The sequence below is a fragment of the Sciurus carolinensis genome, chromosome 18 (assembly GCF_902686445.1).
Source record: "Sciurus carolinensis chromosome 18, mSciCar1.2, whole genome shotgun sequence".
Taxonomy (NCBI): domain Eukaryota; kingdom Metazoa; phylum Chordata; class Mammalia; order Rodentia; family Sciuridae; genus Sciurus; species Sciurus carolinensis.
This window is the reverse complement of record NC_062230.1, coordinates 37,635,274-37,652,811: the sequence shown is the minus strand read 5'-3', so window position 1 is coordinate 37,652,811 and position 17,538 is coordinate 37,635,274. Positions and strand designations below refer to the sequence as shown.

The 17,538-nt window shown below is 58.9% G+C and overlaps 2 protein-coding genes across 6 annotated transcripts in view; one reads left to right on the top strand and one right to left on the bottom strand.

Annotated features, from left to right (window-relative positions):
* Sec14l5 (SEC14 like lipid binding 5) overlaps positions 1-3,734 on the top strand; it is a 36,624-nt gene extending 32,890 nt beyond the window's left edge. For both annotated transcript variants that reach the window (XM_047532740.1, XM_047532739.1), the window contains 2 exons: positions 52-230; positions 1,496-3,734. In XM_047532740.1, coding sequence (XP_047388696.1) covers positions 52-230; positions 1,496-1,607 — 291 coding nt within the window. In that variant the 3' untranslated portion in view covers positions 1,608-3,734. The remainder of the gene's footprint in view (positions 1-51; positions 231-1,495) is intronic.
* Positions 3,735-8,415: 4,681 nt separating this feature from the next.
* Positions 8,416-16,764, bottom strand: Nagpa (N-acetylglucosamine-1-phosphodiester alpha-N-acetylglucosaminidase). Of its 4 annotated transcripts, none has more exons than XM_047534361.1 (12): positions 16,624-16,764; positions 16,206-16,455; positions 15,676-16,131; positions 14,586-14,725; positions 13,522-13,630; positions 12,410-12,538; positions 11,818-12,023; positions 11,676-11,723; positions 11,471-11,534; positions 10,996-11,150; positions 10,853-10,916; positions 8,416-9,232 (listed from the first exon to the last, which is right to left on the bottom strand). In XM_047534361.1, the coding sequence occupies exons 2-12, from the start codon at positions 16,289-16,291 to the stop codon at positions 9,022-9,024; spliced, it is 1,668 nt and encodes a 555-aa protein (XP_047390317.1). In that variant the 5' UTR covers positions 16,292-16,455; positions 16,624-16,764; the 3' UTR covers positions 8,416-9,021. The 4 variants fall into 4 exon arrangements, 2 of the variants coding, with proteins under 2 accessions (XP_047390317.1, XP_047390318.1); XR_007106190.1 differs by having other exon boundaries at positions 9,155-9,232; positions 10,996-11,097; XM_047534362.1 differs by lacking the exon at positions 11,471-11,534 and having other exon boundaries at positions 8,419-9,232; positions 10,996-11,097.
* Positions 16,765-17,538: the final 774 nt, after the last annotated feature.

Below are 17,538 nucleotides of genomic sequence, written 5' to 3'. Positions count from 1 at the left end.
CCCCTCCCCGGGAGGACCCAGGGCCTCACAGAGCATGGCGCTGTGTTTCAGGGCTCCCATGTGACCAGGTGGCCCGGGGTCTACCTGCTCCAGTGGCAGATGCACAGTGCCCCCAGCAGCGTGGCCTGCAGTCTCCCTGGTGTGGATGACGTCCTGACGGCTCTGCACAGCCCCGGCCCCAAGTGCAGGCTGCTCTACTACTGTGAGGTGCTTGCGTCCCAGGACTTCAGGTAGGTCCCGGAGGGGCCTGGCCAGGGAGGGCCTGGCCCTGCCATCCAGGCTGGGCCACCAACACCCCTGGGCTTGGCTTCCTCCTGGGCTCTGCCCTACCCGTGTGCCAGCCCCTCCAGGGAGGCCCAGTGGGATTCAGAGGAGCCCTGGTGTGAGGAAGAGGGTCAGACAGCTCAGCAGCGGAGCCTGCCCTCCGCACAGAGCCCTGCAGGGAAGCCCGTGCGCCCAGCCCCTGGGAAGGACGTGCCGGAGGGCTGCCCCAGGAGGACACGCGGAGGCAGGGTGGGCTGGACGCTGGTCTGCCACCCTCTCCTTCAGTGACCTCCCGAGAAGCCAGTTCAGGGCCATTCCTGTGACGCTCCTGGGCAGGAGCCTGGGTCTGCCCTCAGCCCACTCGCACCGCGTTCATGTATGGCAGAGGTGGATGGCAGGAAGCCAGTTCAGCCTGGCGTCTGGGCCCAGAGCACGCGGCTGAGAAGTGCTGCAGGGCTTACCAGAGCTGTCAGGGCTCGGAGCAGGGGCCTGGCACGGGGTGCACGGGGGTCTCTGGGAAGTGACACTGAGAACTAAGTGGCGTGATCCCCATCACCAGGGGCGCTGTTCAGAAGGTAGATTCCGATTCTGGACTCTAACAAGCTCCAGGTGCAGGGGGGCTGCTGGTCCCACCCACAGCTTGAGTAGCAAATCTCTAAAGCTGCACCCGGCAACCCAGGAGCCGCTAGCCTCCGGTAGCAACGTGAAAGTAGCAAAGAGAAGGAGTCAACCAGCAGTTCCTAGTCGCACTAGTCCTGTGCGGCTGCCACCTTGGACAGAACACTCGTAGAAACTGTCTGTCGGGCAGGTCCTCATGACAGCTCTGACCGGAAGTCCGAAGTGAACCAGTAGCTGGGGTCCCGGAGCAGGTGCTTCTCCAGGGGCTCAGCACTCACAAAGGCTGGGTCAGAGGTGCTGGAAGGAGGCCAGGTGTGGCTGCAGGGAGTGAGGGGTGGTGGGCTAGGGCTGGAGCCTGCCCCGGCTGTGGAGGCCAGGGCTGCGGTGGGAGCCAGGCCAGGGAAGCCCCTGGATTATCTGTGGTAGGCTGGGCTAAGTCCTGAGGGAATGGGGTGCAGGGAGCTGGGGAGCACTCATTTCTCATCATGGCGTCACCTGCTTTTCCCTTGGCACTTGGCCTGGGCCCTGGGGCAGTTGGCAGCCTTGTGGGATGGGCCCTAGGGCCTCATTTGCAGCATCAACAGAGGGTAACGCCCATGCCCTTCCTCCCTAGGGGCTCCATGTCCAGCCTGGAATCCTGCACCAGCGGCTTCTCCCAACTCAGCGCTGCCACCTCCTCCTCCTCCTCCGGTCAGTCCCAGGGCAGCTCCCTGGTCTCCAGATAGCTGGGCTGGGCCCTGCGGGGCAGCCCACTGGCCTCTGCCATCTGGAAGTGTGCAGAATGAGAAGCCAGCTTGCCGAGGCCTGGGACCATGTGGGCTGGAGCCTCTGGTGTAGACGCTGCCAAAGTCGGGTGTCTGGACTGGATGGCAAAGGACCCAGTCCTTGGCCTGCGAGCGGCCGTCAGGGCTCTTGTGGTTGCAAGGCCAGAACTTCCCTCTGGACACAAAAGGCCTTGTCAATCTCACCACGTTGGGTCTCTCGGGACCTGGGACTCCGTGATGTCACCAGGGCTCAGCCCCGTGCCACCACTTGCTTGCTTGCCCAGTGGGGTTCCTTCTCAAGAGGGCCATCCCCGGGCAGGGGCTTGGTCACTGCTGGGCACCCTGCCCTTCTCCAGCTCCCGCAGAAGGGAACTTCTCCCACAAGTTCCACTCCGCCTCCCAGAACCGCCTCTAGCCAGCCTGCTGGGGACCCGCATCCATTGCTGAACCAATGACCGTTGCTGGGGCTTGAGAACACTGCCCCAGGGTCATGTGTCCAATCTAGACCAATCACTGTGACTCAGCGCGGGGTGCCGTGCACAGATTGGCCAGCCTGGATCACATGCGCATCTCTGGAGCCAATCATGTGGCCTGAAAAGGGCACACTGCCCCAGGGCGTATTGCCCCGCCCACCCACAGAAGAAGGGGAAGATGCAGGGCAGCCAGAGGCGCGAGTGGCACCTTAGCGTCTGAGGGTAGCAGTGCGCCGAGTCCCTGCAGGGCTCGGGGAGCAGTATCCTGCTTTGCTTGGGGGCCTAACCCTGACTGCCACTGCTTTGAAGAGGGTGGGGAGGCCCAGGGCTTCTGCCAGGTTTCAGGCAGTGATAGGGTGACATGCTGCCTCCATTCCCCTCTGGAGGCGCCTCTCTCTCCTGGGGAGCTATTCGATTATGACCTTGCGTGATTGTAACTCAGAGAAACCCACCTCCAAGTGGCTTAAACACAAAAGGGTGACCATTCATGGGTTCATGTAACTGTCCAGGACAGGACTGACTTCAGGTGAGGCTGGATCTGGGGTCTCAATAAGGCATCTGGACGCCCCTTGGCGGGGAGGCTGTTGTCTGCCCTGGGGAAGATCTGACCAGGAACTAGCTCCAATATTGACATTAGTTTCCCCAGTGACCGCATTGGGTCTCATCGGGACATTTTTCCTTTCCTTTCCTGGGTCCCCCAAAGGCAGCAGGTCACAGGTCTCTGAGCGCCAGGCAAGCTCCAGCCCCACTCCCAGTGAGGGGAGAGCCTCAGACTCCTGGCTTGTCACCCTCAACCCAGCTAAAACTGGCTTACGCAGCAAAGGGAATTCCCTGGGTCGTGTATTTGGGGTGCTGGATCCAGGAGTCCAGTTTCCTCAGGCCTCTCAACGGCACCCAGGCCTCCTGACCCTACATCTCGTTGCACACTGGCCTCATTCTTCCATGGGGTGAGGAAGAGGGCTGCCGGAAGCTCCAAACCCGTTAACCACAGGCTGTCAGTCTCTGAGAGAAAGAGCCCGTCCCATCTCAGAGCCCAGGGAAGAGTCCGCTTGGCCCTGTGAAGTCGTATGTGCACGGGCCAGCATGGGGTGTCCTGTGCTGGGGGGCCTGTGGCCGGCATTGCCTCCAGGAGCCTCGGGGCTGGGTAGGGCCATCCTTCCCTGGATAAGGGGAGCTGGGCCGCTGCTCCAGCAGATGTCCATGGTGGTGTCCGCTAGGGACCCCGTGTGGAAGGCAACAGGCTGCTCGCGCCTTGGGGAGGCCTGTAATTAAAACTAGCCCAAGGCAGGGACTGCCCAGCTTTTGGCTTTTAAATTGCCCCAGACCCACAAGGGTTGGATCTTGGCTTGGGTTTCTTTCTCCATCTTGTTCCTCAGTCCCTGCAGTTGGGACAGAAACAACCTATGGCCACATGACCGTTAGACCAGGGCTCGAAGCTCAGCCTTCCTTTCATAGCTGTGTAACCTCAAGCAGGTGACTTAACCTCTCTGTGCCTCAGTGTCCTCATCTGTAAAATGGGGACAGCAGTGCCTACCTCATGGGGTTGTAGTGGGACATAAGTGGTCGCAAAGTCCCCAGCACGGCGTCTGGAACACAGCACTTCAATAAACGTGTGTGGCCGTTCTGTTTTCTTAGTGCTTCTCGGTTCAGAGTCCGGGCTCCTGCCCCAGGATGCCCTCGCTGGTGTCCGTGAGACAGCACGGCATCTGGAGGATGTTGAGGCCAGATCACCGCTGCCGGCTGTGGCAAAACCACAGATCTGAAAGCGCACCATCAGCCCGGAGGTCCCTTGGCCGGGAGGCCTTCTCCAGGGTTGACCCGGGTGCTGAGCTGGGGTGGTGGTCCTAGCGACTCGGGGCTGAGGCAGGAGCAGGGCAGCCTCAGCAGCCTAGCGAGGCCCTGAATCGAGATTTAAAAAGGGGGGGGCTGTGTCTTAGTGGTAAAGGCCCCTGGCTTCAATCCCCTGCACTATGTGAAAACAAACAAACAACAACAAATCTGCAACAACAAACAATAGGCAGGGCTGGTCGTTCTCCTCCTACCCTGCCCTCTCGGGAAGCCCCTCTCCTCTGTAAAACGAGTTGCCTGGTCACTGGCTCCAGCCAGACGCACTGGACATTGTAGGCTTGGATGAGCCTCCACCGTCTTCTCCCGAAACCCGGGCGGTTGCCGTGGGGATTGTTTGAGATTTCCGGCTCTCGTTCTCAAGACTAGAGAGAGCGTTCTCGAAAGAGTGGAATCACCCGAGGGGTTGCTGGTGGGTTCTCAGGGACCACGCTTCTTAGGCACAGAGCTCAGGAACACTGCACTGGTTCCTGAGGTTTTCTGGAACAAATGATCAAAAACTGAGGGCCTGAAACCACAGAAATTCATCCTGTCCAAGTTCTGGAGGCCAGAGGTCTGGAACCCGCAAACCCTCAGAGCAGGGCTCCCTCTGCAGGCTGGGGGCTCCTTCTGGGCCTCCCCCACAGGCCTCCCCCGGCTTAGGGCAGCCCCAGGCCCTCCTGGCTGGTGGCTACATCACTCCATCTGCCTCTGTTGTCAGGTGCCTTCTTCCCTGTGTCTTAGAAGGACACTGGTCATTGGGCAGAGGGCACAGGTGACTTCCAAAGCCCATTGCACCTGCTAAGACCCTTCTGCGGTGAGCTCACAGTGCGGCTCTGGGTGGGCTTCGGCTGGGGGATGCCGTTGGACCCATGATGACGTGTGGACTGTCGGTGAACGGGTACGTGGTTCATCAGCGCTGCTGGCACAGATCTCCCGGGCTCGCTGGGTGCTGCCACCTGCCCTGTTGAGGGGGCGGGTTCCTGAATTCCACCTGCCACTCTCCAGGTGCTCAGGGGACAGTGAGGACCTGCAGTCCTATTTTTTGGTGCTGGGAATTGAACCTTTACCACCGAACTACATTCCCAGCACTTTATTATTATTATTATTACTTATTTTTAGATTTTTAAACATTTTTTGGTACTGGGGATTGAACCAGGGGCATTTGACCACTGAGCCACATCCTCAGCCCTTTTTGTATTTTTAGAGACAGGGTCTTGCTGAGTTGCTTAGGGCCTCACTAAGTCGCTGAGGCAGGCTTTGAACGAGCAGTCCTCCTGCCTCAGCCTCCCGAGCTGCTGGGATGACCGGCGTGCACCACTGCGCCTGCTCCTTTTAGTTATTTATTTGGGGACAGGTGTAGCTCAGTTGAGGGCCCTGCCTTTCCCTCCTGGGGGACTGGACCAGGGGTGCTGGCTGCTGCACACCTCATGGGACTGAAAAGCCTCCCTCGTGTTGGAGGTGGAGGCCAGGGCTGTCCTGGGGGAGCTGGGGAAGTGGGAGGCGTTGTGGCCTTAGGGCCACTGTCCACCCAGCCTCTGGGACCCACCCTGCCCTACACGTCCAGTGAGGTGAGGAGACAGCCCTCGCCTGCTCCCACGGTGTGCCCATCCACTCACGGTGACTTTCCCACGGTTTCTCCTGCACTGTGGGCGACAGATTTGAAAGGAACGCCAGCTGACGTGGGCGCTGCTGTGAGGACAGCTCCCAAGGGTGGGCAGAGCTGGGCTCAGGGCAGAGCAGCGGGTGGCCCTGCCGTCTCTGGGCCTTGGCTCCTCCCTGGAGGTCTCCTGGGGCCTGAGTCCCAGGGGCCAAACACACCCGGGCTCCCGCGTGGCCAGAGGCTGTCCCCGCGGTGCAAGTCCTCTGGGACCTCGAGATGGATCTGGGCGGGGCCTGGAAGGCCGGAGCCTGGCAGCTTCAGGGAGGCCGGAGGCGGCCACACCTTCCACCTGCGCCCTTGCTGCTCCGGGCACCACCCACCGAGGCGCCGTTGGGGAAGCAAAACTCGACCCCTGAGTTCGTGTTATGGAGCCTGGGTCTTTAAAAACGACCCTCTGAGAATGCGGTGAGAGGCGCGGAGGCACACGCGTCTCATTTGCATCTCAGGACTGCAGGTCTCCCCCAAGGTGAGGTTCTGTGAAGGGCTCGGCCGCGAACAGCCATCAGGTAACTGCCCCGCACACCGGACCCTGGGGCTCCGAGACGGCTGCGGGACCTCCACGCCCCACAGCCTGTGCCCGTGCTCGGGGTCAGCGCTCATGGCCAACTCGCAGAGGGGCCTTGGCGTGAGCCCCCCACCACCAAAGGCAGGAACTGGATGCCCAGGCACTGTCCTGTCTCCTGCTCCAGCTCCTCGAAGCTCTACAGATACTTGAGTCAAAGACGTGCCTGTCCCGGGACAGGATGAGTGTCACACTCTTTGGGTTGCAAGAGACTCCAAAACCCAACACAAACTGCCTGGGACACAAAATGAGCATTTATTGGTGGATGAAGCTGGGAAGTCCAAGAGTGAGTCCGGCTTCAGGCGTGGCTGGTCCCAGGGGCTCCCTCTGGTCCTCTCCCTCTGGTCTCTGGTTCTTATGCACACTGCCCGGCTCTCACCATTTCTTGGTTGGGGGCAGGTCGTCTTCACAGTGGAGACGGATGGGTTGGTTTGCTCTCCTCCGTGTTGTCACACCCTGGAAGTTGGGTAACTCCAGCAGAAGTTCCAGGGTGGCTCTGACTGGCTGACCCCGACAGATCCCTGAGGCCCACCCTGAACTAGTGGGGGCAGAGCCGCTGTGAAACCACCTGGAGGCCAATGGGGAGAGGCAGTGGCCTGAGGCAGCATGAGGGAGGCCCGGCCAGTGCTCTGGGTGCCCTGCCCACCTCCCCGGGGCGCTCCCTGTGGAGGGCAGCTGGGAGCCCGGGCGGGGGACACCCAGGAGCAGCCCTCAGCCAGAAGAACGGGTGCTGCCAGGACACACGGCTCCATCCTGGCTTCTCTCTGGAGGCCCCAGCAGGACCCAGCCTGCCCCCCACTGTCCCCTCCCAGAGCTTCCTGGTGACCTGAACAAACCACTTGATCTCATTTCCTCGTCTCAGCTTCTGCTTGCGGGGAGGGGGCCCAGCCTGACAGGGATGTTACTAAAGAGGAACTGGATGTTGGGCAGGTGAAGATAAGAGATATCCCTGTGACAAACTTCAAAACCCTCCGCAGGGCCCCAGGGAGGTTAGACTGTCCAGTGCGTCTTCACGCAACCAGGGACTCCAGCTTGCCGTGACAGGCTGTTCAGGGGCTGCTGTCTCCCTCCGAGCCTGCATCCCACAAAGCACACGCACAGTGCTGTCGCTTACCCAACAGTTGGCGGCCCAGCAGAGGATGAAGAGATGTCCTCTCACAGGTGGGAGCTTGCAGGTCAGGGGTCATTTCAGGATGACCCGGTACTGCTGCTGCCTCTTACACCCTAGGCTGCTCTCTGTGGACTTCAGCATCCACTCCCGCTTTTAATACCTGGACTCAGTGGGTCTGGAACTGAGTCCAGAGCCTGCAACTGTAGAACATTCCAGAAGGATATATCCCAACCTGTGGCCAGGTCTGGGAACTGCTCTTAGGAATGTGCCAGGATCCTGTTACTCACAGCACCTCTCAGGTGGTGGAGTTTGTGTCCCTTACTCTGAGCTCTGGCTGGCCCGGTGTGCCCCTTACCCCTGAGCTCGGGCTGGCCTGGTGGCCTGCTTTATCTGATTGAATGTGGCCCAGTGAGGCCTCAACAATTCCGGGCAGCTCTCCTCCCTCCCGCTGTGACCTGCCTTCTCTGACCCCAAGCCTGAGCTGGCCTTCTGGAGGAGCAGGCACCCTGCAGAGCCCAGCTGTGAGAACCTGGCCCTGGCCCAGGCTGGTGGAACCCACCTGTGACCCTGGAATCAACTGCAGTGTTTCAGGAGAAGCAGCACCTGGCTGGCCTATGCTGCAAGGTTCTGGAGTGAACTGCTACACAGCAAGATAACTCAGACCCTGCCCGGGGCGTGGGACTCTTAGAGGACCTGCGGAAAGCCTGCCCTCCAACCCCCTCCCACAGCGCTTGTGAAGCACACCGACAACACATTCACAGGGTCTCAGGCCCCTGCAGGACTTCAGAAGTGAAAAACCTACTCACGGGGTTGGGCGGGAGCTGCTGCTGGTGCTGTGCGTGCAGAGGGCAGCCCAGACCCTGGCCCTGGTGCTGGCTAGGGCTGCTGGGGCACCCTCCTGACCTTAATGTGGGGGACTAACTTAAATTCCACAAAACAGGATGGGGATGAACCAAACCCCACCATCAAGCATGTTCCAGGTCAGCAGCGCCAGCACCACCTGGGATTCACCAAGATCCCCGAGCCGTGTGCACGGCTGGAGTGCTGGGTGGAGCACACCACGTCAGGCTCAGGCTGACTCTGGGGAGGCAGGTAAGAATCCCCGCCCAGTAAGACCCAGCTGCCAAGTCCAGGATTCAGAACTCAGGCGCCCCCTGGTGGCTCCTTTTAGGATGTCCGTTTATTCAAGTGAAAATCCTTTGCACAGCAGGATAAACCGGCCTGGAAACATCCCTTCCCAGTCCTCTCCCTGAGGAGCTTCCTAGCACAGGAACAGAATTCTAGTTGGCACATCAGCCATGAGTCTGTACAGAAGGGTTCTGTGATGTGGCCAGGAAGGCAGGCTGCTCCCTTTACTCCACCCCGGGGGGTGGCGGGGCTGGGACCTGCCACCTGTCATGATTCAGTAACTGAGCTCGGTTCACCAGTGGCCCCACCCCCAGGTTGGAGACTCTTTGGCAGTGGCACAGGCCCTAGGGCAGGGGGACGGGCCTCTCTGGCAGCAGACACAGGCAGGCGGGGAAGCAGAAGCAGTCTCTCCGGCAGCCCCGGGTTGCTGGGGTTGCATGTGCCGTGGCAGGTGGACAGGTGGGGGCCAGGCTAGGGTCAGGTGGGTGGAGGCACAGGTGCCACGCGAAGTGTGGCTGCAGTGCTGGGGCTGAGGCCCACGCGGCTGGCCTCAGAATCCCTCCTGCAGAAGTAGACGTGATCCTTCAGGACAGGTCACGTGGGCAGCTCAGGGATCAGTCCTTGAAGGGGTCGTGGGTGTCCCCAGCCTGCTCCTTCTCAGGCGCCAGGAGCTCCCCGTTCATCTCTTGCAGTGGGTGGTACACGTAGTCCCCGTCCAGGTGCCGGTTCCTCTCTGCTCTGGAGCCAAGCAGCAAGGACACGTTGGCCACAATACTGATCAGCAGCAGGAAGAACAAGGCCAGGGTGAGGGCCAGCCAGGTGGTCCTGCGGGGAAGAGAAGTGGGGTGCGGGGCAGGCTCAGGCCAGGGCAGCAGAAAGCCCCCCAACAGGCACTCCAGGGCCCACAGGGGGTGCACGCAGAGGCAAACGGGTGGGGGCCGGAGGCACGAAGACTTGAGCGGGGAGCAACAGGGGCACTGGCCGTGCCGGTCCACATCCCGATGCCTCAGTGAAATTTTAAAAAGAAAATATGAATGTTACTGATTTCCCGATATTGCTCATATGTTATTCTTTTGGTACTAGGGATTGAACTCAGGGGTACTTAAATCACTGAGTTAAAACCCCAATCCTTTTTCTTATTTATTTTAATTTTTTTGGTACCAGAGACTGAACTCAGGGGCACTCGACCACTGAGCCACATCCCCAGCCCTGTTTTGCCTTTTATTTAGAGACAGGGTCTCACTGAATTGCTTTTAGCACCTTGCTTTTGCTGAGGCTGGCTTTGAACTCACGATCCTCCTGCCTCGGCCTCCGGAGCAGCTGGGATTACAGGTGTGCACCACTGTGCCTGGCTCTTTTTCTTATCTGAGTCAGGGCCGTGCTACGTGGCTGTGATCACAGGAATACACCATGTGTCTGGTCAGATGCTGCTTATATTTTAGATGTTAAATTGTGTGGGCCAAATAAAACTGGGGAGAATCATTTCCTGCCTGAGGGGCCTCAGTTTGCATCCTGTGCTCCAGGGACATTGGCCAAGGCTGGGCTCTGCAGACAGAGCAGGGAGAGTTGGTCCCCCTTCCTCGGGGGCAGGGAGCTGGCAAAGAACAAGGGCTGGGCCTTTGGATGAACGGTCTCCTAAGTCTTAGGCCGAGGCCCTCAGTGCAGGGACTTAGGGACTGCAGCCCCGCCCATCAGCCCCCCACCTCCCTTCCCTCTGCCCGGTGCTGCTGGGTTTCGGGTCTGCAGGGTATGAGGCTTAGAGTCTCACTTCTGGAGGAGCCTGGACCTAAGGCCTGGGACTTCAGGGACTCTACTTGTCCCTACCCTGCCCTGCAGGTCTGGAGAGCTGGTCGGGCACCTCTCAGACTCACCAAGGCAGGACTCCAGGAGAGGCCTGCATCTGCTCTTGTGAGAAGCTCCCAGGCTCCCTCCTGGACCACGCCTGGGAGCTCTGCATTCCCACCAATGCCACCTTCAGAGTCAGGGGAGGCCCAAGTACCTGGGATGAGGCCATTAAGGTGAGAACCAGCGGGAAAGAGGTCCTCGAAGAGAGCAGTGGCCCAGGATCATGTCAAAGTGCAGACTCCACCCAAGACCTTGGTGGAGACGCTGGGGCCAGGGGCAGAAATCACTCTAACAAGCCCTTAGGGCGGATCACGGTTAAAGGCCACGCATTAGAATAAAGGATTAGAATAAAGGACGCAGCAACCCACAGTCCGAGCACTGAGGTGCCCGGGAGGGACACGAGCCCCTCAGGTCTTCAGTGGAGTCTGACCTGAGAAATGGAGTCATTTGCGTTGCAGGCGAGACAGGGACACAGGCCCCCTCTGCCCCCACCAGGTGGCTGCCTGTCAGCTGTGACCAGCCCTGTGCTTGCGAGGGGGACGCACCACCTGGGTGTCCAGACGCCACGTTCTGGCCCCTCAGTCCCAGTGAGGCACCCACCTGGTGAAGAAGGAGAGCTCTCCTGCCTTCAGGGTGGCCTCAGGCGGCTGGAGGCACTGCTTCACTGTAAGAAACCAGACAGGCTGCGGTGCTGGAGGACGGAGGACTGCCCTCCCTGTCCAGGGTCCCGGGAGGGCCTGTACCTTGGGAAACACTGCAGTTGCCAGTCTGGGGGTCACAGGGACACTGGTGCTCACACCGGCAGGGCCGCTGGCAGCCTGGCCCGTGCCAGCCGAGGGGACACTCTGCAGAGAGGAGATGGGAGGAGAGCTCAGGCTTCTGGCGTCGGGGCCTTTCTCTGCAGAACAGAATGGCGCTCAGGTGTGCAGAGTGCGGATGAAGGAGAAGCCCCGTGCCCTCCTCCCAGAGCAGTCCCTGAATGTGACCTTATCTGGAAACAGGGTCTCTGCGGATGTCATTAAGTTAAAGGTCTCAAGAAGGCACCATCCTGGATTTAAGGTGGGTCCCCAAGCCGACAACCCGAGGTTCTTGAGAGAACAGACTGGACAAAACAGGGAGGCTGAGGCCCCCACTGCTGCTCCAAGCCTGGGGAGGCCGGGAGCCCCCAGGAGCTGCTTCAGAGGGGCAGGAAGAGAGGGGGCGTGGCTCTGCCCACACCTTGGGTTTGAGTCCTGGTCTCCTGAACTGTGGGAGGACACATTTCTGCTCTCCTGGCCACCCGCTTGGTGGAATTTGTTGCAGCAGCCACAGGAAAACCAGAGAGGGATTCAGGTGAGATGAGAGCGGTCTGCAAGCGCAAGGCAGGGCAAAGGGAGCCGCTCCTCTCCCCACTGCCCGTGCGAGGGGCGGCCGGAGGCCTCACCTTCACTGCAGTTGGACCCCGTCCATCCAGCATCGCAGCGGCAGCCAGCTGCAAGGACGAGACCCAGGAGGCCAGGTGAGGGCCCAGTCGGGGACGGGCTGGGAAGCCCGGGACCCGTCAGGCCCCCCCCGGCCCCACTCACTCTCTGTGCACATCCCATGCCCACTGCAGTTGGAGGGGCCGCAGTCCAGCTCGCTGCAGGCAGAGCCTCTCCAGAAGCGCCCCGAGCACTCACAGCGACCCTCCACGCAGGTCCCGTGCCCGCTACAGTCTGGCGGCTGGCAGCGGGGCTCATGCACACACACCACGGTGGACACTTGCCGGGCACAGCGCCACATGTTGTCTTGGCTGCAGGAGGGGGCAGGGCGTGAGGAGGGGCGAGTGCCGGCCCAGCTGCCCCTCCCGCCCCCCAGCCCACCAGGGCGCCCGCCCCACTCCAGCGTCACCTTCTGGCTGTTTACAGGCTCCGCCTCACTTCCTGCCAACCCTCCCACCCCAGGGCCTTGGTGCATGCTGTGCCCTCAGCCTGGAAGGCTGGCCCCCACCCCAGTCACTTCCTCATCTTCAGTCTCAGCTCCTAGTCCACCATTTGCAGGGAGGTCCTTCCCCACCGACTGGCCCCTGTTCAAGGGAGTGGGCAGTGCCAGCACCCCAGAGGAGGGATCCTGGTCTCCTGCTCACTCTCCAAGGACTCAGTACTGGTGGGGCGACAGAGGCAGGTTCCGTGTGCTTACCAGTGATCTGAGGGGTAACTGGCCAAGGTCCCGTTGAGCACGAAGGTGGCAGAGCCACCTCCGTCCAGGTTGATGGCGTTGACCACGTCGTGTCGCAGCAGGAACTCTGCCATCTCCCACAGGCTGACGCTGCGACACAACAGCAGTGCTACTGAGTGTGACTCACCCTGCCTCGGTCAGGCGCATCTGAACAGCCCCCCAGCAATGTCTTGCCCTCGTCCTTGACAGCTGTGGATGTGAGAACTCGCGCAGTGACTATGCCATCAGGTGGCCCAAGTGTCCTTGGGGGGAGGAAACCCTGACTTATCTGGCTGAGCCCAGAGGAACCACAGGAGCCCTTACAAGCAGAGAGCTTTCTCTGGCTGGCAGCAGAGGAGGAAGTGAGAGCTACGTGACATAGCTCTGTGGCCTGGAGACTGGGGAGGGTCCTTCGGGAGAAGGAAATGACAATTTAGGGAGCAGAGACCCCAGGTGGAAACCACCAACGAAACAAAGACTCGGTCCTGCACAGAAAGGATTCTGCCGAGCACCCAAATGAGCCTGGAAGAGGACTCTTTCCCAGAAGTTCCAGATAAGAGCCCCAACGTCTTAATTTGGTCCTGGGACACAAAACATTCTCAGTCTACTACTTCTGACTTCTGGCCTACAGAACTGTGGTCACCCAGGGCGTCATGCTTGCAAGGCAAGCACTCTACCAACTGAGCTATCTCCCCAGCCTGTGATCACTGTTTAAGTGACATGCTTGTGCTACTTTGTTATGCAGCAATAGTGAAGTGGAGGATGAGCCTGCGGCCAGAGTGGGTGAGTGTCTTACCTAAAGCCACAGGGCTAGCCACACTCAGCTAGAACTGGAGCCAAGGTCTTCACCTGCTAATCTTGTGGCCAACTGGGGCTCAGAAAGGACTGAGGGGACTGAGATGAAGTGTGTAGAGGAGGGAAGTTCTGGGGATTGGGGAGACGTAGGGCCCCTCTTCTGTTCGAAGGAGGGGACAGCAGGGTGTGAATACTTCTGAAAATGGTTGGATCAGGATGCCTGTCAGTGTGCCCAAGTTTCTCAAGGCAACCCTGGGTCTGAGTGTAGCCGAGGTCTGGAGGTTGTTTCCGGCACTTACCCGCGCTGTTCTGTCTGTCCATCTGCATGGAAGAGCACCAGCTGCCCCTTACGGTCATGGCCCACAGCTGTCCTGGCCGACATCACATTCACAAATTTGCTAAACGAACCTGGAGGAGAGGTAGCCTGGCTGACCACCCAGCCCTTCAGGGGCCTCCTGGGCTCTGCCTGACTTCTTCCAAACGCCACTCTCCACCTCCAGGTCCGGGCTGCCTGGCCTCTCCCCTGGATGCCCAATGGCTGCCTCACTGGCCTCCCTGCCTCCCTTCTGCCCTGTCTCAGCAGTCTCCAGGCCACAGCCAGAAGGCTTGTCTTCAATGCACCCCAAGGGGGGTGAGCTCCAGCAGAAACTCCTGAATGACTTCTGCTACTCTTAGGACAAAATCCGCAGGCTGGCACCGCCTCTCCAGTCCTGTCCTGCCTCACTTCCTGGAAGGACCTTCACCTCCCTCAAGCCACCTTCTCCTCAGAGACACTGTACTTCCTGTCCCCTGACTGAGAATCTCCTCCTCCCCCTTCTGCTCCAAGATCACCTCCTCCGTGAGGCCTTCCCTGACTGCCTGCTCTAGAATAGCCAGGTCATCTGGTCTCCACCACAGTAGTCTGCCCTCTAGTGGCTGCCAAACTTGAGTGTCCATCAGAATCACCAGAGGGGTGGTGGGGGGAGGGTCCTTAAAGCACAGACTTTTTAGGCATCACCTCCAGGGATCCTGATGCTGCAGGTCTGAGGTGGGTGGGCTCACGGCTTTACATTTAAACAAGCTCCTGGGTGATGCTGAGGCTGCTGATCCACGAGCATCTTGTCCCCCATCTGTTTCCTTTCTCTCAATTTTTTCTTTCTTAGTACTCAATGCTTTTCAGTTTATTTTAATTGCCTTTTTAAAATATATACTATGCAAGACTCTTCATCTCCATGGCTCCCCAGGACCCAGAATAGCACAAAGCACAAACTAGCTGCTGTCTAAACACTTGTCTAGACCTAAAAACAGCCCCCACCCCATGCCTGTTCTCAAGAGAGCGGCTGCCTGGCCTCTCCCTCCCCACAGTCAGCCTCCCACCTCTCACCTGTCTCCTGAGTCTCATCGCACTCAGTGGCCTCGCTCTCATTGATGTAGATGCTTCCATTGCGAATCAGCCATATGACACCACTCAGCAACTGCACAAATGGATTCTCAGTGTCCAGCACCTCCTCCTCAGACAGGTACCTGGACCCGGGAAGGTGTGCGGCTCACTCACCAACTTGGTTAGCTGTGGGTGGTGAGGCTCCTTTACCCTTCCCTCCTCATCCCGGCTTCCTGATTCCTCCTCTTGCCCCAGGAAGGCCCTGGACCTGAGTATAGCTGTGATGCTCTGCAATTCTTTGGAATCTTCTTGTGGTGACAGGTAGGACCAACAGGATTGCAGCTGGGCAGGGTTCTGTCACAACGCTGCGAACAGTCTATACTTCATTTAATAGGAAAAGCCACCCCAACAGATCTCAGATCCATGTGTGGCCTTCAATCTCTAGGCTGTCACCCCAGCAAAACTACTCCTGGTGCCTGTACCAGCCTCTTAACTGGCCTCCTTGTTTCTCTATTCCAGACTCTGCCCGGGTCCCCCAGTGTTAGAGCAAACTCTTAATTACTTCTGTCACCCTCCAATACCTGCTCCTTTTGTGGGTCCTGCACGCACAGGAACCTCTCAGCCTTTGTGCCTGCTGTTCTCTCTCCCTGGAATGCTTTGTCTTGAGTTCTGATCTTGGTCAATTAATCCTCAGGTCCCTACTCAAAGGTCACTTTCTCAGACCAGTTCCTCACCGCTCTACCTAAAACCCAAACTCTAACTACAGTGGGTTCACCAGATTCGTTCGCAGTCTGAATTCATCTTCGTTAGTTACCTGGCCTTGGCTTACTTTTCTTAGGAATGGGGAGGGTCTGTTAAGGCGTGCCGTTCACTGCTATCTCCCCAGGGCACGACACGCTGCCTGACATGAAACAAGCGCTCAAAGACACAGCGTGACGAATACACCCTGCAAGGAACGCATTACTATCCCCATTCTGCGGGGGAGGAAAAGGAAGCTCGACCTGGTTAGGCGACTTGAACGCGGCAGCAGAAAGAACTACAACCCCAATCTCAGGCTCTCTGCCCTTGAAAGCCACGGGCTCTGCCTCCTCACCCGGTGACCAGAGTCCCGTCGCGGCGGATCCCGAACTGCGCGTTCTGCAGCCCCCCGGAGCTGCTCACTCGCCGCCCGTCGCTCACCACGTTCCCCAGGCACTCGCCCGTGTTCATGCGGAAGAAACCTCCGTTCTGGGCCACGCGGCAGCCAGCGGCCCGCGCGGTCTCCTCCACTGTGGTGCGGCGCCTCTCGGCACAGCCTCCGGACCCGCCGGGCTCCAAAACCGAGAAGGTGCGCAGGGGCGCGGCGACCCGCGTCAGGTGGCCGGTCACCGCACGCCCGCCGAAGTGCGAGACGAAGGCGCGCACGCTCGGGCGGCCGGCGCCGGGGGTCGCGGCGGGCGGGGGCCAGCTCTCGTGCTCGCGGCTGCCGGCGCGCACCCGCGTGCAGTCCCGGGCGAAGCGCGCGCGCGCGCGGGGGTAGGGCAGCAGCAGGTCGTCGTCGCGGGAGGCCCTGCGGGGACGCGGCGGTAAGCACGGAGGGCAGGGGTCCCCGCGCCGCGCTCGTCCCCGGCGAGCCGCACTCACCCCGAGCCGAGGCCGCCGGACGCTGCCCGAAGGAAGCCGAGCAGCGCGAGCAGGAAGAGGAGCCCTCGGTCCGTGGGCGCCGCCATGTTGGGTCGGGGCTCCGGTCACGTGGACCCGCCCCACGTGACTCGGACCCTCTGGAGGCGGCTTTCACCCCGGGCGCTTACGCGCCTGCCGGGTCTGGCGACGTCGCTCTTCCAAATGACTGGCGCGCTTTTCTTTTAAAATCCGGGCGGGTAGGGCTGGGTCGCTGCTGAAAGAAACTTTTTATCTCGATTATCTTAACTTCAGACCTATAGGAGGTTGCGAGGGTAGTGTGGAGTCCCGCCCAGCCCGCCCGTCTCCGGGTGGCAGCCGTCCTCCCACGGAATCAGACCGCCGATTCCAGTGGTCTCGGTTCCCTAAGGCCCTTTCCTACCTGTGAGCCCCGCACCAGCCTCTCTTCACGTGCCCCTCGTAGGAGGCCCCAGCACATCTGCTCCTGCACCCTTCGTCATGAGAAGCGCTTAGAAATGATCCTGGTGGCTCTCTCGAAATCACTGGTCTGGACTCTAATTTAAGGTCTTCTATAGATAGTGACATCGGTGATAAAAGTCATCAAAAAATTATCTGCATAAACTCTTCTTCTTTGAAAACTAAGCTCTACTCTTTAAAATAGCTCAGTAAATTGTGTATCATCTTTATTAAAAAAAAAAAAATAGGGGCTGGAATGTAACTCAGCAGCAAAGCGTTTGCCTCGAATTCCCAAAGCCCTGGGTTCGATCCCCAGTTTAAAAAAAAAAAGTGCAAACAACTTTCATATATTGTTTGCTTACATTTATCAATTGTTTACATTTGCCCTATTTAATAGTTACTTTATTCATACTTTTTTTTTCCCCTGAGCAAGTTGCAACTATGTTGCAGACATAATCCTTTAAACTCAATACTTCACTATGACCTTCCAGGACAAGGACATTTCCTTACATAACTATAGGACAAGTGAAATTAGGAAGTTTTGCATTGATAATACTTCTATTGTTTAATCCACAGTTTATCTTCAAAATTTTCCAGTTGTCCCTGTAACATCCTTTGTAACTGCCCCTCCACCCCAATACAGGATCCAGTTGGGAACTGCATTTAGATGTCCTCTTTGGTCTCCCTTAACCTAGAGCACTTCCTCAGCCTCCATTTGACTTTTAGGACCTGTGCATCTTTGAAGAGAGAGAGGCAAGGTCAGCTACATTATTTGTGGAACCTAGTGCAAAACAAAAACTTGGTATCCTTACTATAAAAAAATATTTAAATTTCAGGAGGACATGATGGTGCACACCTATAATCCCAGAGGCTGAGACAG

Excerpts from the sequence above, each read along its gene's own strand:
- Nagpa (XM_047534361.1), bottom strand. The coding sequence starts at position 16,291 with ATGGCGGCGCCCACGGACCGAGGGCTCCTCTTCCTGCTCGCGCTGCTC. Across the intron at positions 11,151-11,470 it reads GACCAGGACTCAAACCCAAG|AGAAAGGCCCCGACGCCAGA; the intron begins GTGTGGGCAGAG and ends TCTGTTCTGCAG. Across the intron at positions 9,233-10,852 it reads GAGCTCTCCTTCTTCACCAG|GACCACCTGGCTGGCCCTCA; the intron begins GTGGGTGCCTCA and ends TCTTCCCCGCAG.